Consider the following 21,294-nt stretch of genomic DNA (forward strand, 5'->3'; position numbering starts at 1 on the left):
CTACGTCTGTCTAATTACACAATTCTGCACATCTTGCGTATTCTTGCTGGACTAGTACTACATATTTTGCCAAGATACAACTCTGCGCGATTGTTGAGTGACTGTATAAACATGACAATGGGCTCAGATTCAGTGCCCTAGTCAATGAGAACCTGGGAGGAGATACATGGGGCTGGTTTAGAAATTGTTTTCAAATATTATTGCTTAGAATAACATTTTGAATATATATTATTTCAATGGTTGATAGAAGTGTTCCCAGACCTGGGCTACACTAACAGTTTGGGTCATATGCAACAAATGACATTTGTATTTTGGACACGGCTGTCTGTGTCAGCATGCAGTTTGTCGCTTCATGTTCTCGCGGTTTGCAGTTTTATGACAGATTACATCTACCATCAAAATCGGTGTAGACAGCACCATATGATACAGAAGATGGCAGTAATGTGTTAGTTCAGTTACTACCCCTGAATATATCTATTGGGTGAGTCCTTTTATTGGACCCTCACTCTGACATTAGAATCAATGCAGGCCTTTGCTATTGACAAGGCAAGCGAGAAGAGGTTTGCACACTGGAAGATCCTATGATGCCTGAGGGATTCAGACGTCCATATTCACATGTGCTTCCTTCATGCACAAGTTCCTCTGTTCTCTCAGACCTTGTACATAGCAGTATAGTGCCAGATCTTGGGTAATAATGGGGATCACTGCAGAAAAATGCATACCAAATTGCTACGTGGCAATTATCTATGTAAAGAGAAAGGTTATGCTATAGTGCACAACCTGTATAAGGAGATTATGGAAATGGGGGAGGGCATGTATGTTAATTGTGGTGTATTTTATTTATTTATTATGTTTTTCTTTTTTACTTACTGACATTCTCAAAACTTAATGACTAATTATAATTTTGAATCATTATTTGCAAGTGCCATGTAGCCACGACAAAACAGATTCTATAATGCTTTCTGTATTTGTTGGAATGATCATCTGTGGTAAAGATGGGATGAATTACACTATAAAGAACATAATATAAATAATAGTACTTATAATTTAACCTTTGCTACCAATGCATCATTGGTGGTTGAAAAAGGACAACACAATGCTGACACATGAGATAGATGCCCAGAAGCTGGTTATTGAATGACTAGTAGGACATGAGACGTTTCCCAAGATACGTTCTTTTATGGATACAGTAGTAAATCACTTATCAGACATAAGTGTATACTTTATGTTTTGTGTTTGGAGCAATTGCGTTCTTTCCCTACATGGGTACTTACTCCTAATTCAATTCTGAACGCTAATACATGCATTTCCTTAATTACCCTTATTAGTTCTGATGCTTCCTGACAGATAAATAATAATAAACCTTTCAGTACATTACCTCATCAACCTGCTCTATTCCATGATAACAATGACCCCTTTCTCACATCCTTTACTATGAAATAGTCTCATTATTACACATCTGCTTTTCAAAAATAAAATACACACAAATGTTATTTACAATTTCATATAAAAAATAAAAAGGTGAAAAATAAAATGAACAAATTGTACAACAAACAAATTTTAATATATATATTTTTTTTAATTAACTATATAGTTGATTATTTTTTTTTCCTTTTCAGTTTTGTGAATCAAAATGTATTGGTGCTAGAGCTGGAAAAAAATAAAAAATAACGAGTGTTTAATTGCAATACAGTATAATAAAGCGTATGATTATCATCATCATCTACTTATATATTGCCACTAATTGTTCAGCGCTGTACAGAGAACTCATTCACATCAGTCCCTGCCCCATTGCAGCTTAGAATCTAAATTCCCTAACACACACACACACACACACACACACACACACACACACACACACACACACACACACACACACACACACACACACACACACACACACACACACACACACACACACACACACCAATTTAATAGCAGTCAGTTAACCGATCAGTATGTTTTTGGAGTGTGGGAGGAAACCGGAGCACCAGGAGGCAACCCACGCAAACGCGAGGAGAACATACAAACTCCACACAGATAAGGCCATGGTCGGGAATTGAACTTATGACCCCAGTGTTGTGAGGCAGAAGTGCTAACCACTAAGCCACTGTGCTGCACATGTGATATTCTAAATGGTTTAAAAACAAAACCACCATGCTAATGTATGCAAGTACATCTAAAGAAGCATAACATTTTAATAAAAAAAACAAAAAACAGTGCTAATATATGCAAAAGCTTTTATACTCTTTAAATAAAGAGTAAACAGCAGAAAGAATACAAACATGACAATATTTTTTTTGTGCTGTTACTGTGACGCATATGTGAAAGTTTCACCTACCTCTTTTAACGGGATGAGCATGGTATCCAGTTGCTAGAAACCAAATAGCACTATAGTAGTCTCCCTCCTTTGGTCTTATATAATGTTGTATAATGAGATGAGTGATGTCAGGTGTGCAGATGTATTGGCAATCATCCCGTTAGATTGTGAGAGTGAATGCCGTGTTTGCCCATCACTGTCATAGTTACACATGTCCAGGAGTGGGTGCAAACCATACGTTCTTGGGCTAAGTTTGTTCACCCCATCCCTCCGTTCCGCCCTTCAAGTAGGCAATTGTGTCATTGGTATTGAGAGATGTATTGCAAGCAATAGCGTTAATTTGTGTAAGTTTTGGAGTATGCGCAGAGCTATTTTATACAAGATTAGGCTATAAATGTGAAGTTTGTGCTTGAAGATGATACAATTTGTCTCTTGATTGATCACACACAATTGCACAAATAAAAACTGTCACTGTAGCCGTAGCCTAGTCTAACTAAGAAGTTTTTCTGCAAGGATATTCTGCAAAGTTTACAGTGCAAAGACAAAGCCAGTTGGAAATTTGAGTTCATATTTGTTAAAAACAAATGGCAAGAATAGCTCTAAATCTATTATTTAAAATTAGAGATGCTCACTGACCCCGGTGAAGTGATTTTGGTTTTGGATCTGGATTAGCTTCTGGTTTTGGTTTTGGCAAAACCACCCTTGTGTGTTTTTGGATCTGTATTTTTTTAGATAAATTGCTAAAATCATCACATAATTTTGCTCTTTTTTTATCCTACATTATCAATAACCTCACTAACACTAATTTAAAGTGATTTGCAGTCAATTTTGACCACATCACGGGTCACAATATTATTTTCATACACTTTCAAACAAAGATTGCAGCACTTTGTGCTAGTGATAAGAAAAAAACAATTGTCATGCCTGGGCCTAAGACCAAAAATCCACCTCTGTAGTTAAATAGTGTACAAATAAGCTATCCAGTATTTGTGTGCTACATGAAAAAACAGTCAGTATTTAACTTATGTGTAAAACAGAATACTAATTTGCACCCTTTGCATTGTAACATGGTTTTGTCCAGGAGACTTAAATAAGAAGTTCCTTAAGTTAAGATCCTTAATGAATCAGGCCCGAGATTTGTATCTTTTTCCCAAAAGCTAAATAGGTGCTTAAAGGGACACATTTTGAGTCAGTTGATGCTGTAACGGCAGATATGTTGAAACAAGTGACAGAAATCGATTTGCTCCGTGCCTTCGACAAGTGGAAAACAAGACTACAGCGATGTATTAGTGCAAATAGGGAGTATATTGAAGGGGACAAACATTAAATTTGTAATACCAATAAATAAAGGTTATTAATAGACAAAGGTTATTTAATGGACATACCTCGTGTGTGTGTGTGTGTGTGTGTGTGTGTGTGTGTGTGTGTGTGTGTATATATATATATATACACACACACATACACTATATTGAAACTAAGTGACTATGGGGCGGGGGGCATACTTTTTATTTGAAACGGCTTGAATCTCTGGCTTCTCCTTGCAGAGTGCCTTCAACTAAGTGTCTGAAACGCTAATTTTATGGGTATTTCTTTATGAATAGTTATAATATGTAGTTTCTGCTCCTCTGGACGCAACCTCACAATTAAACGCATCTCACCTTTTCCTTTGTTTTCTTACCTAGAAGGTGCCATCACTCGAGTCAGTTTTCACTCTGCACATTGTGAGTCATGCAGGTTCCACTTGACTCCTCTTAAAAACCACTTGCAGGAACACACATGTACAGAACTTGGCTCATATATTAAGATAAAGGCCCTGTAATCTCTGGCCTGACACCCTATGACTCGTGGATGGTGTTTGTAAAGGACTTCTTTAATAACAATTAAGGGAAAGGGAGATGAGTGGTATAACTGTAACATGTTGTGGGTTAAGTGTAGAAAAAGCAAACACTTGGAACATGATCCAAGTTAAAGAAATGTGAAAATAAAATAAAAACGCAATACAATTGACAATTTAATGGACAATAGCATACAATAATAATGCAATAACCGACAATGTACAGATAATAATGCAGTTATAATGGTACAAATGCAATGTACTAATAGTAATTAAAAACCTTTAAGTTAAGACAAATTCTGCAGTCCTTGAGAATGTCTCTGCAAATACTATAGAAATGCAGAAAACAGTGATAACAAGGGTGAAAGTCCTTATATTAATTTGGTGAAAGGAAAGTTCCTGTTACAACAAGCAGTATGTTCAAAGTGGGGGGTAAGAGGAAATTCAGCACTCTGGAAGTCTACACAGTTCCTCTACAGATTGGGGGGGGATGTAGTAAACATGACACAGTAGTTCCTTAAATGGTAGTTACTACTTTATGTGTGGGATAGTTCATACTTGCAAAACTTTTCCTCATTGGCTTCAGGGAGATCCTGGGGGAGGTGGGTGTGTGGGGGCGGGGCTTGATGAATATTTGCGTCATTAAGCCCTGCCCTCGTGTCACTTATCTATTGTGGGGGCGAGAACCGGGAGGTTTCCTTGCTCTCCCAGGAGCCCAAGAGGTCTCCCAGAAATGTGGGAGTCTCCCGGACAAGCAGCTAATGAATCTCTAGAGATTGAAGTGTTTTTTAACATTTCTGTCTCCATTACTGAAGTCATGTTGTCTTACCTGTCAGTCTTTGATTAAATCTTGGTCTCCATGAAAATGGCCACCTCCATAGGCATCAATACATGGACATAGGACACAATTTCTGAACTGTGTAATCATGCCACAGATGGAGAAGCCAACCACATCTTGTACTGGCTCAGCATCAGGGAGAATGCCAGACTCTTCAGGGAGTGAGGGAGATCACCCCTATTTCAGTGAGTCTCCCTGACATTCAGGGAGAGTTGAGAAGTATGGGATAGTTATGCGAGGACGGAGTAGTCCCAGCAGTACAAAGGCAATGAAAGGCAGTACATCTGCCTCAGACTCAACGGACAAATAGCTCTGATTGTGGTGCAGTGCAGTGTTAGGTTACTCAAACATGCACCAGACACTGACCAACTCTGGAAAGTTGTAGGATTAATTGAACACGAATCAAAGATCTGGAATGTCCTCCAGTTACTATGCAACATATAGCAACGTGAAGGGAGCAATATCAATAGCAAGGATCTGGAGTAGCAGCAAAGAAAAAGGACAGGTAGCTGACAACTGGAATATTCCTGGACGCTCCCTGGATCTCTGGGGTGTGTATGGGATCTCTTCTTACCTTTGTGCTGGCGTCTTGCTTTCTCTTTTCATCTCTGCTGGTATATGGCTCTCTCTTCCCTTGTGCAGGACCTGACCTCCATCTGCCTCTCTTGCAGCTTGTACAGGTTGTCTATTCTTTGGCTATTTCAGACCCCCACATGGGATTTACAGTCCCCTTTGGTAGTTTTGTAGTTAGTCTGTCAATACAGGCTGCAAGACTATTAATGCTATCAGCCTTCTTCACCAAACATGCAGCTGTGTTTGCTAGTGTAGGGCTTCTGTTAAGCTGTGTACACACTACAGAAATTTCGACCAACTTTTTATGCTGAGCAACTTTACATGCGATCGATGTTCCGATCGCTCGGTCCATGGACTGCATACACACTAGCCTTGTTTAGGACGATAAAGGGAACAGCGGACGTCCCTTTAGCGACTTTTTACAGCCATGTTGTCGTGAGCAATGACTGTAATTTCATACTCACTGTTGTGGATCGGTCGGAAGTTTATACACACTACACAGTGGAAACGATATTGGAACGAAAATATTAAACGGTACGACCAACCAAATGAGACGATAATCGTCCATTTGGGCAGACTTTCGACCATCGTGTCACTGCACACACTGACCCGAGTTTTGAACGAGCGGTCGTTTGTCGGCTGTTTTAGCCGATTATTGGACGAAAACAGTGTAGTGTGTACCCAGCTTTAGTTAACATAACACCTCCCCAACACACACACACCCTCCTCCCCCTGGATCTCCTGGTGGCCAACTTGCCAAAGTTGGCAAATATGCCTTACATACTGATTGGTTAAAAAAAACTGGCTTCAATCCATACTTGACTACCCTCCTGGAAAGTCCGGGAGGCTCCTGAATTTCATGGAGTTCTCCCGGATCCTGGGATGGAGCAGGGCTTAAAGACACAAATCGTGATCGTGGCGAGGTTATGCTGTCAGCCTTCCCACATTTGCCAGCTGACCTGCCTTCCAGGATCTCCCATAAGGGAGACAGCACAAATTGGCAAATATGGTTCAATGTTACTCACAATCAATCTTCAAATAACTAATAGTTTAAAAACAAAGAAACAAATGTATAAAAATATATTTAACAAAGTTTGATAAATACTTTATTATTCTATTTAAACATTACTTGGACTAAATGCTAGTAAGGTCAAGATGAATTTGCATTTTTTGTTCAATATCACCAAACTTTATTTAAACAAAACAAATTGGCTATGAACAATATTGCTGCTGAATGTAACACATTTGCATATTGTAAGAATTATAAGAAGCAATGGATTTAAAATTAATTCTATATATGTTTAAGTGATGCAAATGTATTAGTTACTTGTTATATGCAGCAGCAATATTTTGTTCATAGCTGATTTGTTTTGTTTATATAAAGTTTGGTGAATTTAAAGGGGTTGTGGGGTGGAATTCATGTTGAATCTGCTGATTCAGTACAAGCTATTTTAAAACAATACAAAGTGTTTATCCAACATGTTAATTATATATGATTTATACATATATTTAGTGGTTGAAGTGGAAATTTAGAAGTGTGGAAATGGAAAATGTAAGTGAATAGAATTTAATAGTTGATGACAGTAGAACATACTTACCAACTTTCTGTTGGTGAAATCCGGGAGCCTGCAGAGGAGGTGGGCGTAACGGGGGGGGGGGGGGGGGGGGGCTCCAAGTGGCGTCATTTTGGACCTGCCCCCATGACGTGATGACGCAAAATGCGTCATTTGACAGCGGGGGGCGGGGCCAAACGCCGCGATTCACCGGGAATCGCGGCGTTTGGGACTTAATTCTGCCCACTTCACTAGGAAGTGGGCAGAATTATCCAGATGCGGGGGATTGCCACACTCGCCCGGGAGCCCGGGAGACTCTCGCAAAATGCGGGAGTCTCCCGGATATTTCGGGAGAGTTGGCAAGTCTGCAGTAGAAGTGGCAATATAGGACACCACTGTATACACCCCCACTTCGACCACTTTATATATTTGTATTTAAAATTAATCAATTGTATTAGTTATTTCAAAATCAATTTGCCCGCAAGATTTATCTTTGTTTTTTTAATCAATAAGCAAGTTCAATAAGCAAGTAATACTGGACCATAGAAGTGAATGAATGCTCCCACAAGCCAATGAGGAAGCACATGGTGTGACACACGTCTGCTATGGTGGGATATCATTTAGAATGCATGAAGTTACATTAATGGATCCAGTTTCTAGCCAATACCTTCAGACTGCTGTTCACCATTCACAGCATTCAATATTGGTTGCAAGAAATTAATTTATATAATGAATAGTGAGTGAAACTTAATATTTGCGTTTTAAATAGACTTTATTGTTAACTCTGGTTTCTCCTTTTTGGTTCCTTTGTACATCAGATAATCGCTCCTGTTAATTTGGACTCAACAACAGTCAACATTATTGGAGAATTAACACTGTCTATGAAAAATATTGGGTGTAAAAAAAATCTGTCCTGGGAAAGCAAGTCACATGGGAGCCCTACCACAATGGGCATTTTTCTGGTTTTAAAGGATATGGTTTGTGATCACACTACTATTTGCAAGTCCTTTACAAACATTGTGACAATTATACTTTTCAGCTTGACACCACACTGGTGAAAAACGTGATTGTTGCGCTAATTGTGCAATTCTTAACAGGACAGTGTTGAAATCACAAAACCTCAAATTTCACCACTCAATATACAGTGGAGGCAGCCATTTTGTAATGATGAGAGGCACCATTAACATTACTAGGCTTTCAGGGTGCTTTTGGACTTCTGAATAGGTTGCCTACCTGCATTCTTATTAATATTAGTTGTGGTTCAACTCACAAATGGCTATGTATATTTAATAAGGCAAAATAAGGCAAACTCCTTATGTAGCAGGATTTTGGAGGCAGCACCATTTTAGGGAATTACAAAAATGCAAATATTATTGTGACTTCTACCATGCTGGTACACGTAATGATGATTACAGTGACACTGTGCGGCAATATTATGTATTATTTATCTTGTATGTTGACTTATGCGGACAAAGGGTGCAATAGCAGGTGCTGCCTCATGAAGCAGCATAACTAAGCACACTAATCTGTAATCCCATTGATGAACACACGCTTTCACATGTTCCATGATCTAGAAGATTTCACACAAATTTTTCCATTATTGAAGTACATACAGCAGTCGGATTATATCTATATAAATTATTATTATAAACCCACCCTCACTGCCGTCACAGTCACGTGTTTGAGTGACACAACGACCCTCCAATCCGCTCTGACTGGAGGCGGGTCAGCTAGCTCAGACACGGCTGGTTCCACCAGGGATTGCTGTGGACATATATTTACCCCCGGAGGTAGTTCCTGATGGAAGAGGAGTCTGGAGGGGCAGGACGAGGCCTTGGACATGCCCCTAGGATAGGTAAGAGAACCGTGTATGATTAGCATCATCCAGTGCAGAGAACCAGACTGGGCTGACGGTGACTTACGGCCACCGCTGAGCACCAACAAGTACCACCCCTGTCATGGACCATGCAGCTTACCCACACCCTGCAAATGGCACAAACTGCAGCCATCATTCTCCTTGCAGAACAGGGACCGTGCAGCCACCTCCTCTGTACGCTGCCATCCCTGTAACTGCTGCAGGGAGGGTACAGGTAGCATACAGGGCATGTAACCATCACAGATTGTATGTGGACCACTGGGTGTCTCTTGCTGTGTATTGGTTGGTTAGGGACTGGCTTGCAGGGGGGGCCTGTCCTATACTGGGCTTCCTGCATCCCCACCCCTCCCTCTAAAAATGTTCGTAATACTTTGCTGAACCGAGCCTAAAATTTCCTAGCCCGCTCCTGTGGCTGGTGCTCTTTAACTGACCTCAATTATCTGTAGTGCATTGATTTTCAAGAACAGCCCAAATTGATAAATATTTGGCCGTGGATACTACTGTTTATTTTTTATTTAGTTAATTTTTTTGTTAGCAACTTACACTTTTTACATACACTGCATGTTTCATAGTCCTTCCCACCAGCTATGCATTGCATAGGTTCCGCTGACTATTGAATTCAGATGTTGGCATCTACTGGTTGTTGGTGTTTCAGTAGTACACATTATTATTTATTTAAATGTGAACTTTCATCCATGAATCATTAACCACAACTCCACATCATTCTTGATGAAGCCCCCTTATCGTTATATCATCAAACACTCCCCCTCGCTCACCTAGGCTGCTTACTTATATAGGTAGTGTTGCAGCCAATCCTGCTTGATCAGGGAGGAATTTAATAGCTCCCTTCTGAATAAGTTTACATTTGGCACTCCAGAATGACAGGTTGGGCACAATTCTATGGAATAACTTCAGAGCATCATACAGATGCTCTGAATCCACTAGTGACTAGAGGGGGCTCGCCACTTCAGGTAACAGGGGTTACCTGGGCCTTTACATTGGGGGCAGTATTGATTACTAAGGTGATGTTGAAAATGGAAAAGATTCTATTTCGAGTAGGCAGATGGCAACCCTTAAAAAATAGATGTTTGAGATAATGATACAAATCTTTGGATAGTCATTTAGGCAGGCATAAACACATTGCAGGATTCCTGGTGGAAGATAGTTTAACAATGGATAGGCACACTTTAAATTAAATTTAAGCTAAAGTTAGATTTTTCTAATGCATGCTTACAATCTTACAGCTTTTTGGCTACATATAGTAGATGGAGCTATTTTGTGGGTGAGCCAATATTCAGCCCATCAGATATATCTTGGACACTGCCTGAACTGGGCTGGTAACAGCTTTCTGTAGGTTCTCTATAGTAGTACACATGATGCAAACACACGGTCAGCTGTTTTGTGGCTAAACCAATCTATTAATTCACTGAGACCTAGTGACAACATGGAGGCAAAAAGCACAAAATGCCACATTGATGTAATTAGTTACAAGTAAATTATCTGCATTCACATAACTATTGGATCAGCCCACAAAATGGCTGCATGTAACGTGCAACCTGTACATCTTAAGTACTAGGACATACATCCTGTGTGTTTTTTACTGGCACTGTCATTGTACCATAGGACATTGTACCATACTATCCAGTATGCTTGATACAGCATATAGCTAATAATTTATGGAAGTCAGACAAAAGTACAATAAAAACCCAACAAAACAATGCAGGTAATAATATTCTACATTAATGGTATTTGCAAGGCAGACAAACCTGGGAGACCTATCACAAAAATAATTCCTCTTATTTATGCAGGTACCTACTATAAGGTGACTAGTTGTATAGTATTTATCTGATTTTTTTCTGTGCTCTATGTCAGAAGAATAGTTATTACAAACTCCTGTAAGATTGCTGCTCTTTCTCCATATGCAGGGCGCAACCTGAAAGCATGGCTACAAGACCAGTACTGTGACCATCATTCAGAGCAGTGCCAGGATCCACTACTGCACAATGCGGCATGTGTGGGGGACATTGATACCCTGAGGACCTTGTTACAAGAGGAGCGCTTCCTGCGGTAGGAAGGAGTGAAGAAAAAATAAAATAGGCATACATGTAGACTTCCACTTAGAAAGGCTATGTTTTTCCATTTAATACAAGCTAAACACAGTCTCTAAGTAGTATAATTGAGTAAAATAAGTAGTATTCTGGTGACACTAGGGAGATAATATACATTTTGCTTTACATATTCATCTCAGTGTAGTCTGCTTATTAGTGACAAGTGCACCTCTGTTAATTTATGGACTATAATTTATGGACTACAATAAAAAATGCCAGAACTCCTTTATGATGTGCAAACATTTCCAGAGGTGTAAAATGTACCATTTAATACCACATTTGTAGAAAGAGTTACAGAATCATAACTATGTATTGGAAACAACACAGAAGGGTTGAAACTACTCATTGGAAACAGAAGAGCTTGTAGAATCACTGACATTTGTTTTCAGCATCCATCAACTTTGCTTAGAACAATCATCATTTCTGTTGACTTTATGTGAATCTGTTTTATTTATAACATCCCTCTTCAGACTTGCTTACCTGAAAGTGCTTGTTCATCTGTATTTCCTGTTTTCCAACATGTGTTTTCCCCCCCCACCCTCTGATACCCAGACGTATAAATGAGAAGTCTGTATGGTGCAGCGGTTGGCTTCCCTGTTCGCCTCTTCGTGTCGCAGCCACTGCTGGTCATGCTGACTGTGTGGCTCTCCTGATCCATTATGGAGCAGAACTGGAACTGGTGGATGTAAAAGGCCAGACCCCTCTCTTTGTGGCAACAGAAAATGGGCACTTGGAATGTGTGCAAGTTCTTCTGAAAGCTGGAGCGAATCCTAATGGCAGCCCACATAATAGGAGCTCTCCGGTATACCATGCAGCACGTGTGGGCCGGGCTGATATACTGCAAGAGCTAATACGGTGAGAGCCTAGAGACGCAATACAATTATTGTTACCTTTGTGATAGGAGAGTGTAGGCATTGCTGGGTGAATGTATGAAAAAGAAAAGTTAATTGAGTAAGTTGGGGTGACTGAAATGTCTGTTTACATATGTGCTGAATTTGCTATTGCTTTCAGAGGGAGAGGGACTAGATGTAGTGAGTGTTTTCTGTATACAGTGGGTGCATGTGTAATGAATACACTTTACGTATACACTTGGTGGCCCCTTTATTAAGGCAAATCTAATCCGCCAATCACGTAGCAGCAACTCAATGCATAAAAGCATGCAGACATAGTCAAGAGGTTCAGTTGTTGTGCAGACCAAACACCAGAATGGGGAAGAAATGCTTTGATCGTGAAATGATTGTTGGTGCCTGTCACAACCCAGCTCTCACGTACGTGTGTGTCTGTGTGTCAAAGGGTTTATCAAAAACAACCACTTGGTCTGTTTAAAACCAATAAAAACTCTCCCTGTCTATCTCACACAATTACACCACAACAAAGGTGTTTTTTTCTGAAGAGCTAACACTCCTAGGTTCTCCCTTTAGCTAGTCTAGTCTCTCACAACTTACTGTAATCAGGGTTATCATAAACCAAATGATCTGTTTCAGCTATGTAGCATTGAATGTGTAAGAACACAGAGACCTGAACTTATTAAGTGCAATTTAATATGTAAAATAAATCCACAATACGTAAGATGAAAATGATTAACAAAAATGACATGCAAAAATATTATACAATAGTTTCTTGTAAAATAAATATGATTAAACACAGAATAGTAGTACACTCAGGAATAATCAGATTTCATCTTGCTGGGAGACAACAAATTTAATGAAACATTTCTCAATATGAAATTGACTCTACAGTGAATAAAAATGTTCGATTTACAGGACATCTTAAACATGCTTCAGCTGCTCACAGTTGTGATGTCAGATGTCAGCGCAAGAAAGTCTCCCTATTCACAATGCAATTGCATTCAAGTCAGGATTTCTTTACACTTATTTTTGTAGGACATTCTGGTGGGATTAGCTCTACACAACAAGTCATAAGTTTTCCTTAATTTAAATAGCAGACATGACTCCAGTAAGTGTGTTACTTTCCTGTGTCCTTATTTTGCTGCATTCAAACTCATCCCAGCTGCACAGTCTCCTGTGGTGAGATGTCTGTTTTTGGATATTATTGATGTAACCGTAAAAGAGAGGTTCCATGCCATAAATTGGTATTGCCACACCAAGCTAATATTATGAATTAAATCAAAAACACCTATCATCATTTATATAGCACCACTAATGTGGTAGCGCTGTACAGAGAATATTTGTCACTCACATCAGTCCCTGCCCCATTGGAGCTTACAGTCTTCCCTAACACACAAACAGACTAGGGTCAATTTGATAGCAGCCAATTAACCTACAATAATGTTTTTGGAGTATGGGAGGAAATCGGAGCACCCGGAAGAAACCCACGCAAACACGGGGAGAACATACAAACTCCACACAGATAAGGCCATGGTCAGGAATCAAACTCATGGCACTGTGAGGCAGAGGCGCTAACCACTAAGCTACCGTGCTTATCAAGTGCGTGATGCTATCATATCAACATGGACCAGAACTTCTAAGGAATGTTTCCAGTACCTTGTTGAATCCTTGGCACAAATAATTCAGGCTGTTCTGTGGGTAATGGGGATTCCTACTCCGTACTAGAAAGGTGACCCTAATGAAATGGCCACTTAGTGTATACTGGGTGAATGTGTGATGAATGTGCTTTCTATTTGAGAGAGGGGCCGAGTACAGTGGGCATTGCGAATGAATGCATCCTGAACTAGTAATCGTGTGCCCTCACATGTTCATTGCTCATCTTTTTAAAACCCTTCTTCATTTTATTTGGAGAAAATGTGATTAGGAAAGATGGAAAAAGTAATTAAAAGTGACCTAAAACAATTTCTGTGCTGCTCAAGGCAGGCATCCATATTACCATTATTGTAAATACAGGCCAGAGAGTGTGTATTATAAATAATATAATAGGGTTATAGCGTTTAGTGACTAGCTGTGGGTTAAAGCAGACAGGGAGTCTTATGTATAGACATGTGTGTGTGTTATGCCCAGAAGAGGAATAGAGACTTAATGCAGTCATCTTTTCTCACCAGATATGGGGCAGATGTGGATGTTGACCACCAGCTATCATGTGGTTCTGGTTCTTCTCCTCGATGCCTGACATCTTTGACTTGCACACCCCTGTATATAAGTGCAGTCTATGACAATCTACCTTGCTTCCGTCTCTTGCTTCAGGCTGGTGCCAATCCCGACTATAATAGCTGGGGTTTGATGTGTGAGGCAAACCTTTCACGGGCATCTCCATCCTGCCTGCTCGAGGCTGTTCTTGACCATGGCTGTGACCAACTGTTTGTTCAGCTACTCGTTGACTTCGGAGCAGATGTAAGTCTTGTGTGCATGGAAGCAGTTGCACGAGAGCACTCCAGACAGAAAGTGAATCCAGAAGCCCTGCAACTCTTCAAAGAGGCAAAATGTATGTCCTATTCACTATGGGTAGGAAGAAAAACTGGATAGGAAGCCCTTGATAGAACATATCCTTTTCGTTTTTCTAATTGAACAAAAAGAAAATAATTTGTTTAGACCAACTTATTTTAGGTTTACCCCACTTCCTCCTTCGTACTTTGTTGTAATCAGTCATTCTTGCCCTATAACGGTGTCATAATGCAGTTGGCTACCTCTGCACTTTTCCTGGTTACTTGTTGTAAACTGTTAAGATTACAGTGATCATTGTCAGGGCAGAGTGGGGCACACAAACCCTGAAAGTAATTACTCTAGAGAAAATGACTTTAGGTTGTTAATGTGTTATTCTGCTGCAATTTAATTCAGAGAGATGATGAATATTCAAGGAGTATGTTAATATTCTGATATTACTCTGGTGCTCTAAACAGTACATGTGAAAGTAATCTTAGCCCACCTCTTCTGGTTTGGCTAGACATTTACATGTGTCATGTAGATAGGAGTCATTAGCTCATTGTTTCATGCAAAAGATCCATCTTACAAATATGTATTCAATAAATGTACTGACTAGATAAGGAAAATTGAAAATAAACAATGAGGAAAGGGGAGATATATACCAATCAGCCACAACATTTAAACCACCTGCCTAATGTTGTGTAGATCCAGTGCTGCCAAAACAGCTCTGATCTGTCTGTCGAGGCACAGACTCTACAAGACCTCTGGAGGTGTCCTGTGGTATCTGGCATCAAGACATTTTCTGCAGATCCTGTAAGGTGCAAGGCCGGAAGTGTTTTTCCAGCACATCCCACAGATGCTCAATCAGATTGAGATCTAGGAAATTTGGAGGCCGAATCAACACCTTGAACTCTTTGTCATCCTCCTCAAACCATTCCTGAACAATTTTTGCAGTGTGGCAGGGCGCCTCATACTGCTGAAAGAGGCCACTGCCATCACGGAATACAGTTGCCATGAAGGGGTGTACTCAGTCTACAACAATGTTTAGTTAGGTGGTACGTGTCAAATTAACATCCACATGAATGCCAGGACTCAAGGTTTCCCAGCAGAACATTTCTCAGAGCATCACACTGTCTCTGTTTGCCATCTTTTCATAGTGCATCCTGGTGCCATCATTTCCCCAGGTAAACGATGCCCATGCATGCGGCCGTCCACATGATGTAAAAGAAAACGTGATTCTTCAGACCAGGTCACCTTCCATTGCACCATGTCCAGTTCTGGCAGTCACGTCCCCATTGTAGGCACTTTCTAAAGTGGACAAGGGTCAACATAGTCACTTTATGGGGCTGTGTAGTCGCAGACTGGCAATGTACTGTGTTCTGGCACCCTTCTATCATAGCCAGCATTCATTTTATCAGCAATTTGTGCTATACTAGCTTTTTTGTTGAATTGTACCAGACAGGCTAGCCTTCTCTCCCCACTTGCATCAATGGCCCTTGGGCATACTGGGAACACCCCACAAGACCTGTTCTGACCCGGTTCTTCTAGCCATTACAATTTGGCCCTTGTCAAAGTCACTCAGATCATTACTTGCCTATTTTTCCTGCTTCAGCAGCTAAGTGGTTAGTACTTCTGCCTTATAGGACTGGGGTCATGCGTTCAGTTCCCGACTATGGCCTTATCTGTGTGGAGTTTGTATGTTCTCCCCGTGTTTGCATCGGTTTCCTCCCACACTCCAAAAACATACTGGTAGGTTAATTGGCTGCTAACAAATTGACCCTAGTCTGTGTGTGTATGTGTGTGTGTTAGGGAATTTAGACTGTAAGCTCTAATGGGGCAGAGACTGATGTGAGTGAGTTCTCTGTACAGCGCTGCGGAATTAGTGGCGCTATATAAATAAATGGTGATGATGATGATGATGCTTCTGACACATCAGCTTGAAGAACTGACTGTTCATTTGCTGCCCAATATGTCCTACGCCCTGACAGGTGCCATTGTAACAAGATAATCAATGCTATTCACTTGTAATATATATATATAACATAAAAAATACAATACAAATTACAGTAGAACATCCATAAGAAGCAGTTGTGTAACAAATAGGTTTGAAGATAAAATATGTACAGTCCGCTTTTCTCAGAACTGCCTTTACTGCTACAAGGATTACACATGACATAGGGCACTGCAGATTATTTATTTTTTACGTAAACATCTAACATTGTCCTCTTTGTGTGCAGGCTGTCCCCGGACACTATCCAGTCTGTGTCGCATTGCTGTGAGGAGGGTGGTTGGAAAACACAGACTGTTATCAATAAGCAGCCTCCCTATCCCTCACCGTGTCATCGCGTTCCTTCTCTATGAGGTGTAATGGTAGATTCGACCATACGCAACATGCTACTCTTCTCTAAAGCTACCTGCAATGGAAATTGCTTTCCGGCAACCCACAAGAACTGCATGAGGCCTTTACTGCAGAATGGATTGCTGTCATAGTGCGAGTGCCTTACTGCATTTGTTTCCATGTGAAGCAAAGTCCAGTAGAATGTGTATATGAAATACACAAACACAGTTAGCAATATACTTTTGAACATTGTCACCTATACAGGATGTGTTCTGCGCTTACATATACATCAAGTGACACTTTACATTATCTGTCATGGCAAGTACCTGCTAACAAATGCACAGCCATATAACATGGATCCACTGCACGGCCACAATGCACCAACATTTAATACATATGTAAATATATCATTCTACATTGAGCTTACATGATGTGTACAGCTACACAAAGCAGTATGGTGGTTATTTAATTAAAATAAGTTTATAAAAGTATTTTATTGTGTAGTTTGGAAATATGCACAATAAAAAAAAAATATTGTTTATAACAGACTCATTTATTTGTTGTCGCTTTTTATTGCAAGGGTTTGGTACATGATAATCAGTTTGCTGTATATTAACATTTGCCTGTGCTATTTCAGTGGTGGTCAAAGTGAAGTTGGAGGGGTGCGGAGTGATATTCAGTTTGAAAGACCTCTTTGCTATTGGTCATATCGCACATATAAAAAGCTAGGTCATGATTGTGGTTCATCTGTGTAGAGTGGCAGTGCTAATAGTAATTTGGTCTTGCAGCAGGTTCAATGCCATCCAAGATGCTATCTATAGATGCTCCTATTTCCACCCACTGCTCTAAAATATAGAAATCAATGAACTTATTAGTTACTCAATTTGATCTAGTGTATTTTTGTGCCTATTAGAGTGAATTTTAAGTTTCACTGATAAATAATATTCTGACTGACCAGCATCGGAGATTATTTTAACTATATATAAAGTATAGTAATATAAAGAGGGGAAAAACATGGGATAGTTAAATATATGGTACTAGGGTGATATATCATAAGTTTTGTACAGGAGGGTGCAATTAGAATCTTAGAAACGATATATGGTAATTTGGGATTTTTAGCAGCTGCAGCTAAAGCATTCTTACACTGACATCAACATAAAACCATATACATTTAAACTTAATACTGCAGATCTTTGTTCTGACACCTACAGATTTTCACTTACACATTTTGGATTTTCTGATAGGAATACAGACACTGAGCAGTCCTAGTGCAGACTATTATAAAGCACACAGAAAAAAGCAAACCATCAGGTTTGATTGGAATGCACAGAAATACCTTATTGTAATTTGATATATAAAAAAGATGGTCCCATAAGGAAAGGCTGGGAAAATAGGGGAAAGGGAAAAACCGCTCCGCACTAGACAACAACCAACCTCACTCCTAAATAAACTTAACTATGTGAGGGGGTGCTGAGGTCATACATATAACATGGATATGAAGAGAGAACAGAATCTTGACCTATATAGCACTCCAGGTATAAAGTAAATAGTCAATTAATACTAATATTTTATTGATATGCATTAAAAAATATGTGTATAGGTATACAACTTGTTAAAAAAGCGAAATATTTAAAAATAGTGTTGAAAAAAATAGAATTAAAATTAGTGTAACCCTATGGTGGAGCCAATCATTAGAGTACTACCACCATAGGGTTACACTAATTTTAATTTTAAGAAAGTCAGTGTGAGCAAACACACAAAATAGACAGTCCCAACTTTATTTCCCTGCCATTGTGTTATTCTATCTTCCCTTGTGAGCCTACAGCTTCTGTGTCTCATTCATACTGACACAATGCCTTAGAGATGGTTCCGTGAGCTCAGTGTGACACAAGCCTGTTGGTGACAGCTGCCCCTGCTGTTGGCACTTAGTCAGCTGCTCCTGACATCAGCTGACCCAGGCTGGTTAACCAAATGCAGAGACAGCCCACACAACACATTGTCACAGAGAACATTTAGTAATAAAGGGACAGTAGTGTTAAAATACAAGGCTTAATACTTAGACATCTTGTAAAGGCTTTCATGTGGCACAGTTCCCATACGTTGACAGAAATAAAAATATTTAACATTTAAAGTATTTTTATTAGCACAGTCCTGGCACAAAAACCAATGCGGATATCTGACCAGTTTGGCTTCATTCTCCCGTCACCTTAGAAAGTTGTATCTGTACCAGAAATCACTGTTTGACCGGGTTGGGTAATAATTTCCAACAGTAAAAATACAGGCAGAAATGATAAAAACACGAAAATCCTGATGTTGTATATACTGGCATGGATAAAATACCCAACAGTGTAAATACAGAAATGGACAAAATCCCAACACTCTAATTACCTACATGGATTAAAACACAACACGGATAAAATACAGACAGCAAAAACGCAGACACTGCTGCCATGTGTATGCTGGTGCTTGTAGTTCTACAAGCACTAGCATGCCCAGACTGTTAATGACAGCCTGGCTGGCTGGAACTTGTAGTTGCACAAGCTACAATAGTGTTTTAAACTTTTTTTTTTTTAACACACATTATTAACCCACACTAAATGGGGTGAGAAGAGCCCTAGTGCTGTAAGCACAGGGCTGGGTATTCCTAGGGAGTGGGGGCCACACAAAAAATGAGCAGGCCCCCCATCTAGGGAGTCCAGTCCAGTGCTGACAAGCCAGGTGTTGGTTGTCATCATGGCAGGGGTCCCCCCCTGCTGTGGTTTCCTGTGCTATGGTGCTACCAGCCCTGGCTGGCTAAGCATAGGGCTGCTTGAAAGAGAATCTGGGTGACCCCGCACAGTTTACCCCTTCGAATGGTCCTCTGCCGAGCCCTAGCCTGGCAGCATTTGGGTTAATATGACAGGGGGGCAGGGGTACGTGGACTTATTTTTTTCTTCACTGTTTACTGCCTATGGGTCTGGCAGCTGTATAGACGCCAGACCTGCTCGCATTGCTGTTTTAATGCCAGCAGTGTAACTGTAAATGGTATTTTATCCATGTCAGGATGTTGTCCATGTCTGTATTTATACTGTCTATTTTCACTGTTGGAAATGACTACCACCGGTTTGACCAGTAGGAATCACTGTTGCTCTTTAAAATTATGGTGATGTAAGTGGACCAAAGCACTGCATTTTAAGTGGCTCAAATTATTTCTCTTCATAGTCTCTAAAAAGGTAGCAGTGTTACCATCCCTGCCAACATGTAAGATTACCAACCACCACTGATAAATGGAAAGAAGATAGCAGCAAGGCTGTGGTGGGAGTGATGTTGTAGTATAGCTAGCGGTGATGGGATTGAGGTGGGCATTAGGCTCAGTACCAGGTGGGGGGCATGATGCTAATCACAGGGAGGGGGGGGGGGGGGTTGATGATATTGTGGCAATGTGTGGTGTTCAGAAGGATATGTTAAATACAAGAGGTGAAAATGGTGTGCATAAGCCTATACATGAAATGGTTATGCTTGGCATAGGGCCAAATACTATATATGATGGACAGAGCATTTACTTTTCTGCTGAACAATGCAGCATATGTAACAACACACTAAAGGGGTATATTTACTAAACTGCTGGTTTGAAAAAAATGGAGATGTTGCCTATAGCAACCAATCAGATTCTAGCTGTCATTTTGTAGAATGCACTAAATAAATGAAAGCTAGAATATGATTGGTTGCTATAGGCAACATCTCCACTTTTCCAAACCCGCAGTTTAGTAAATCTAGCCCTAAGTGTTTATTCTTTTCCACGATAACATGCATGCTAAATGGGAAAGTAGGAATATTTACTTTACATACTACATAATCTTCAGCCCCGCTATGTCACACAGCATACCATCTGGCCCTCCAGACCTATGTTGGACAGCATATATTTACATGTATTAGGCACCAAAGGCAAACTATTGCTTTTCTCCTTTCACCTTATAACTGGTCAACTTTCTGCTATTTCCCTGGGACCGGTGAGGTACTATGAGTGTTCAGACAGAACATAGTCATTTCCCCTCCACTGAAACCTTTTCTGCATACCTTTTTTTCCCCCCCCCGCAACAAACCTTCACTTAAACCAATGCTGTAACTACATGGGGTCTGCAGCTGTGGTTTGGGGGCATCTCCCCTATCAAAACCCTATTTGCATGTTTTTCTCCCCTCCTCCTAGGGCAATATATGGGTCCCTTACAAAATGTTGCTACGAGATCTGCAAATGTCTTGTTATACTCCTGAATTGCACTATCCCTGCCCTCTAGATCCCCACGTATTTATTTGTTATTATGCCTTTCAAAACTACTTGAGCCTCATGCAAACAGTTCAACTCATTTCCTCACTTTTGACTCCCTACTGAACCTTCTTCGGTTTGGTTTTTGCCCAGTGCACTCTCCCCAATAGCCAACTACCTTCTATACCTCCTCATACCTAAATTGAAAGGCAAATATTCCCTCTTCCTTCCGGCTACAACTCCGTCGACCACCCTTCTTCAAATACTCCATTTTCT

General features: G+C 40.2%; 1 protein-coding gene across 1 annotated transcript; it reads left to right on the plus strand.

Annotated features, from left to right (window-relative positions):
* Nucleotides 1-8,817: 8,817 nt before the first annotated feature.
* ASB1 (ankyrin repeat and SOCS box containing 1) lies at nt 8,818-17,323 on the plus strand. Its single transcript, XM_075180434.1, has 5 exons — nt 8,818-8,973; nt 10,920-11,061; nt 11,655-11,957; nt 14,119-14,498; nt 16,675-17,323. The coding sequence occupies exons 1-5, from the start codon at nt 8,919-8,921 to the stop codon at nt 16,803-16,805; spliced, it is 1,011 nt and encodes a 336-aa protein (XP_075036535.1). The 5' UTR covers nt 8,818-8,918; the 3' UTR covers nt 16,806-17,323.
* The last annotated feature ends 3,971 nt before the right edge of the window (nt 17,324-21,294 follow it).

The sequence above is a fragment of the Mixophyes fleayi genome, chromosome 7, assembly GCF_038048845.1.
Source record: "Mixophyes fleayi isolate aMixFle1 chromosome 7, aMixFle1.hap1, whole genome shotgun sequence".
Taxonomy (NCBI): Eukaryota; Metazoa; Chordata; class Amphibia; order Anura; family Limnodynastidae; genus Mixophyes; species Mixophyes fleayi.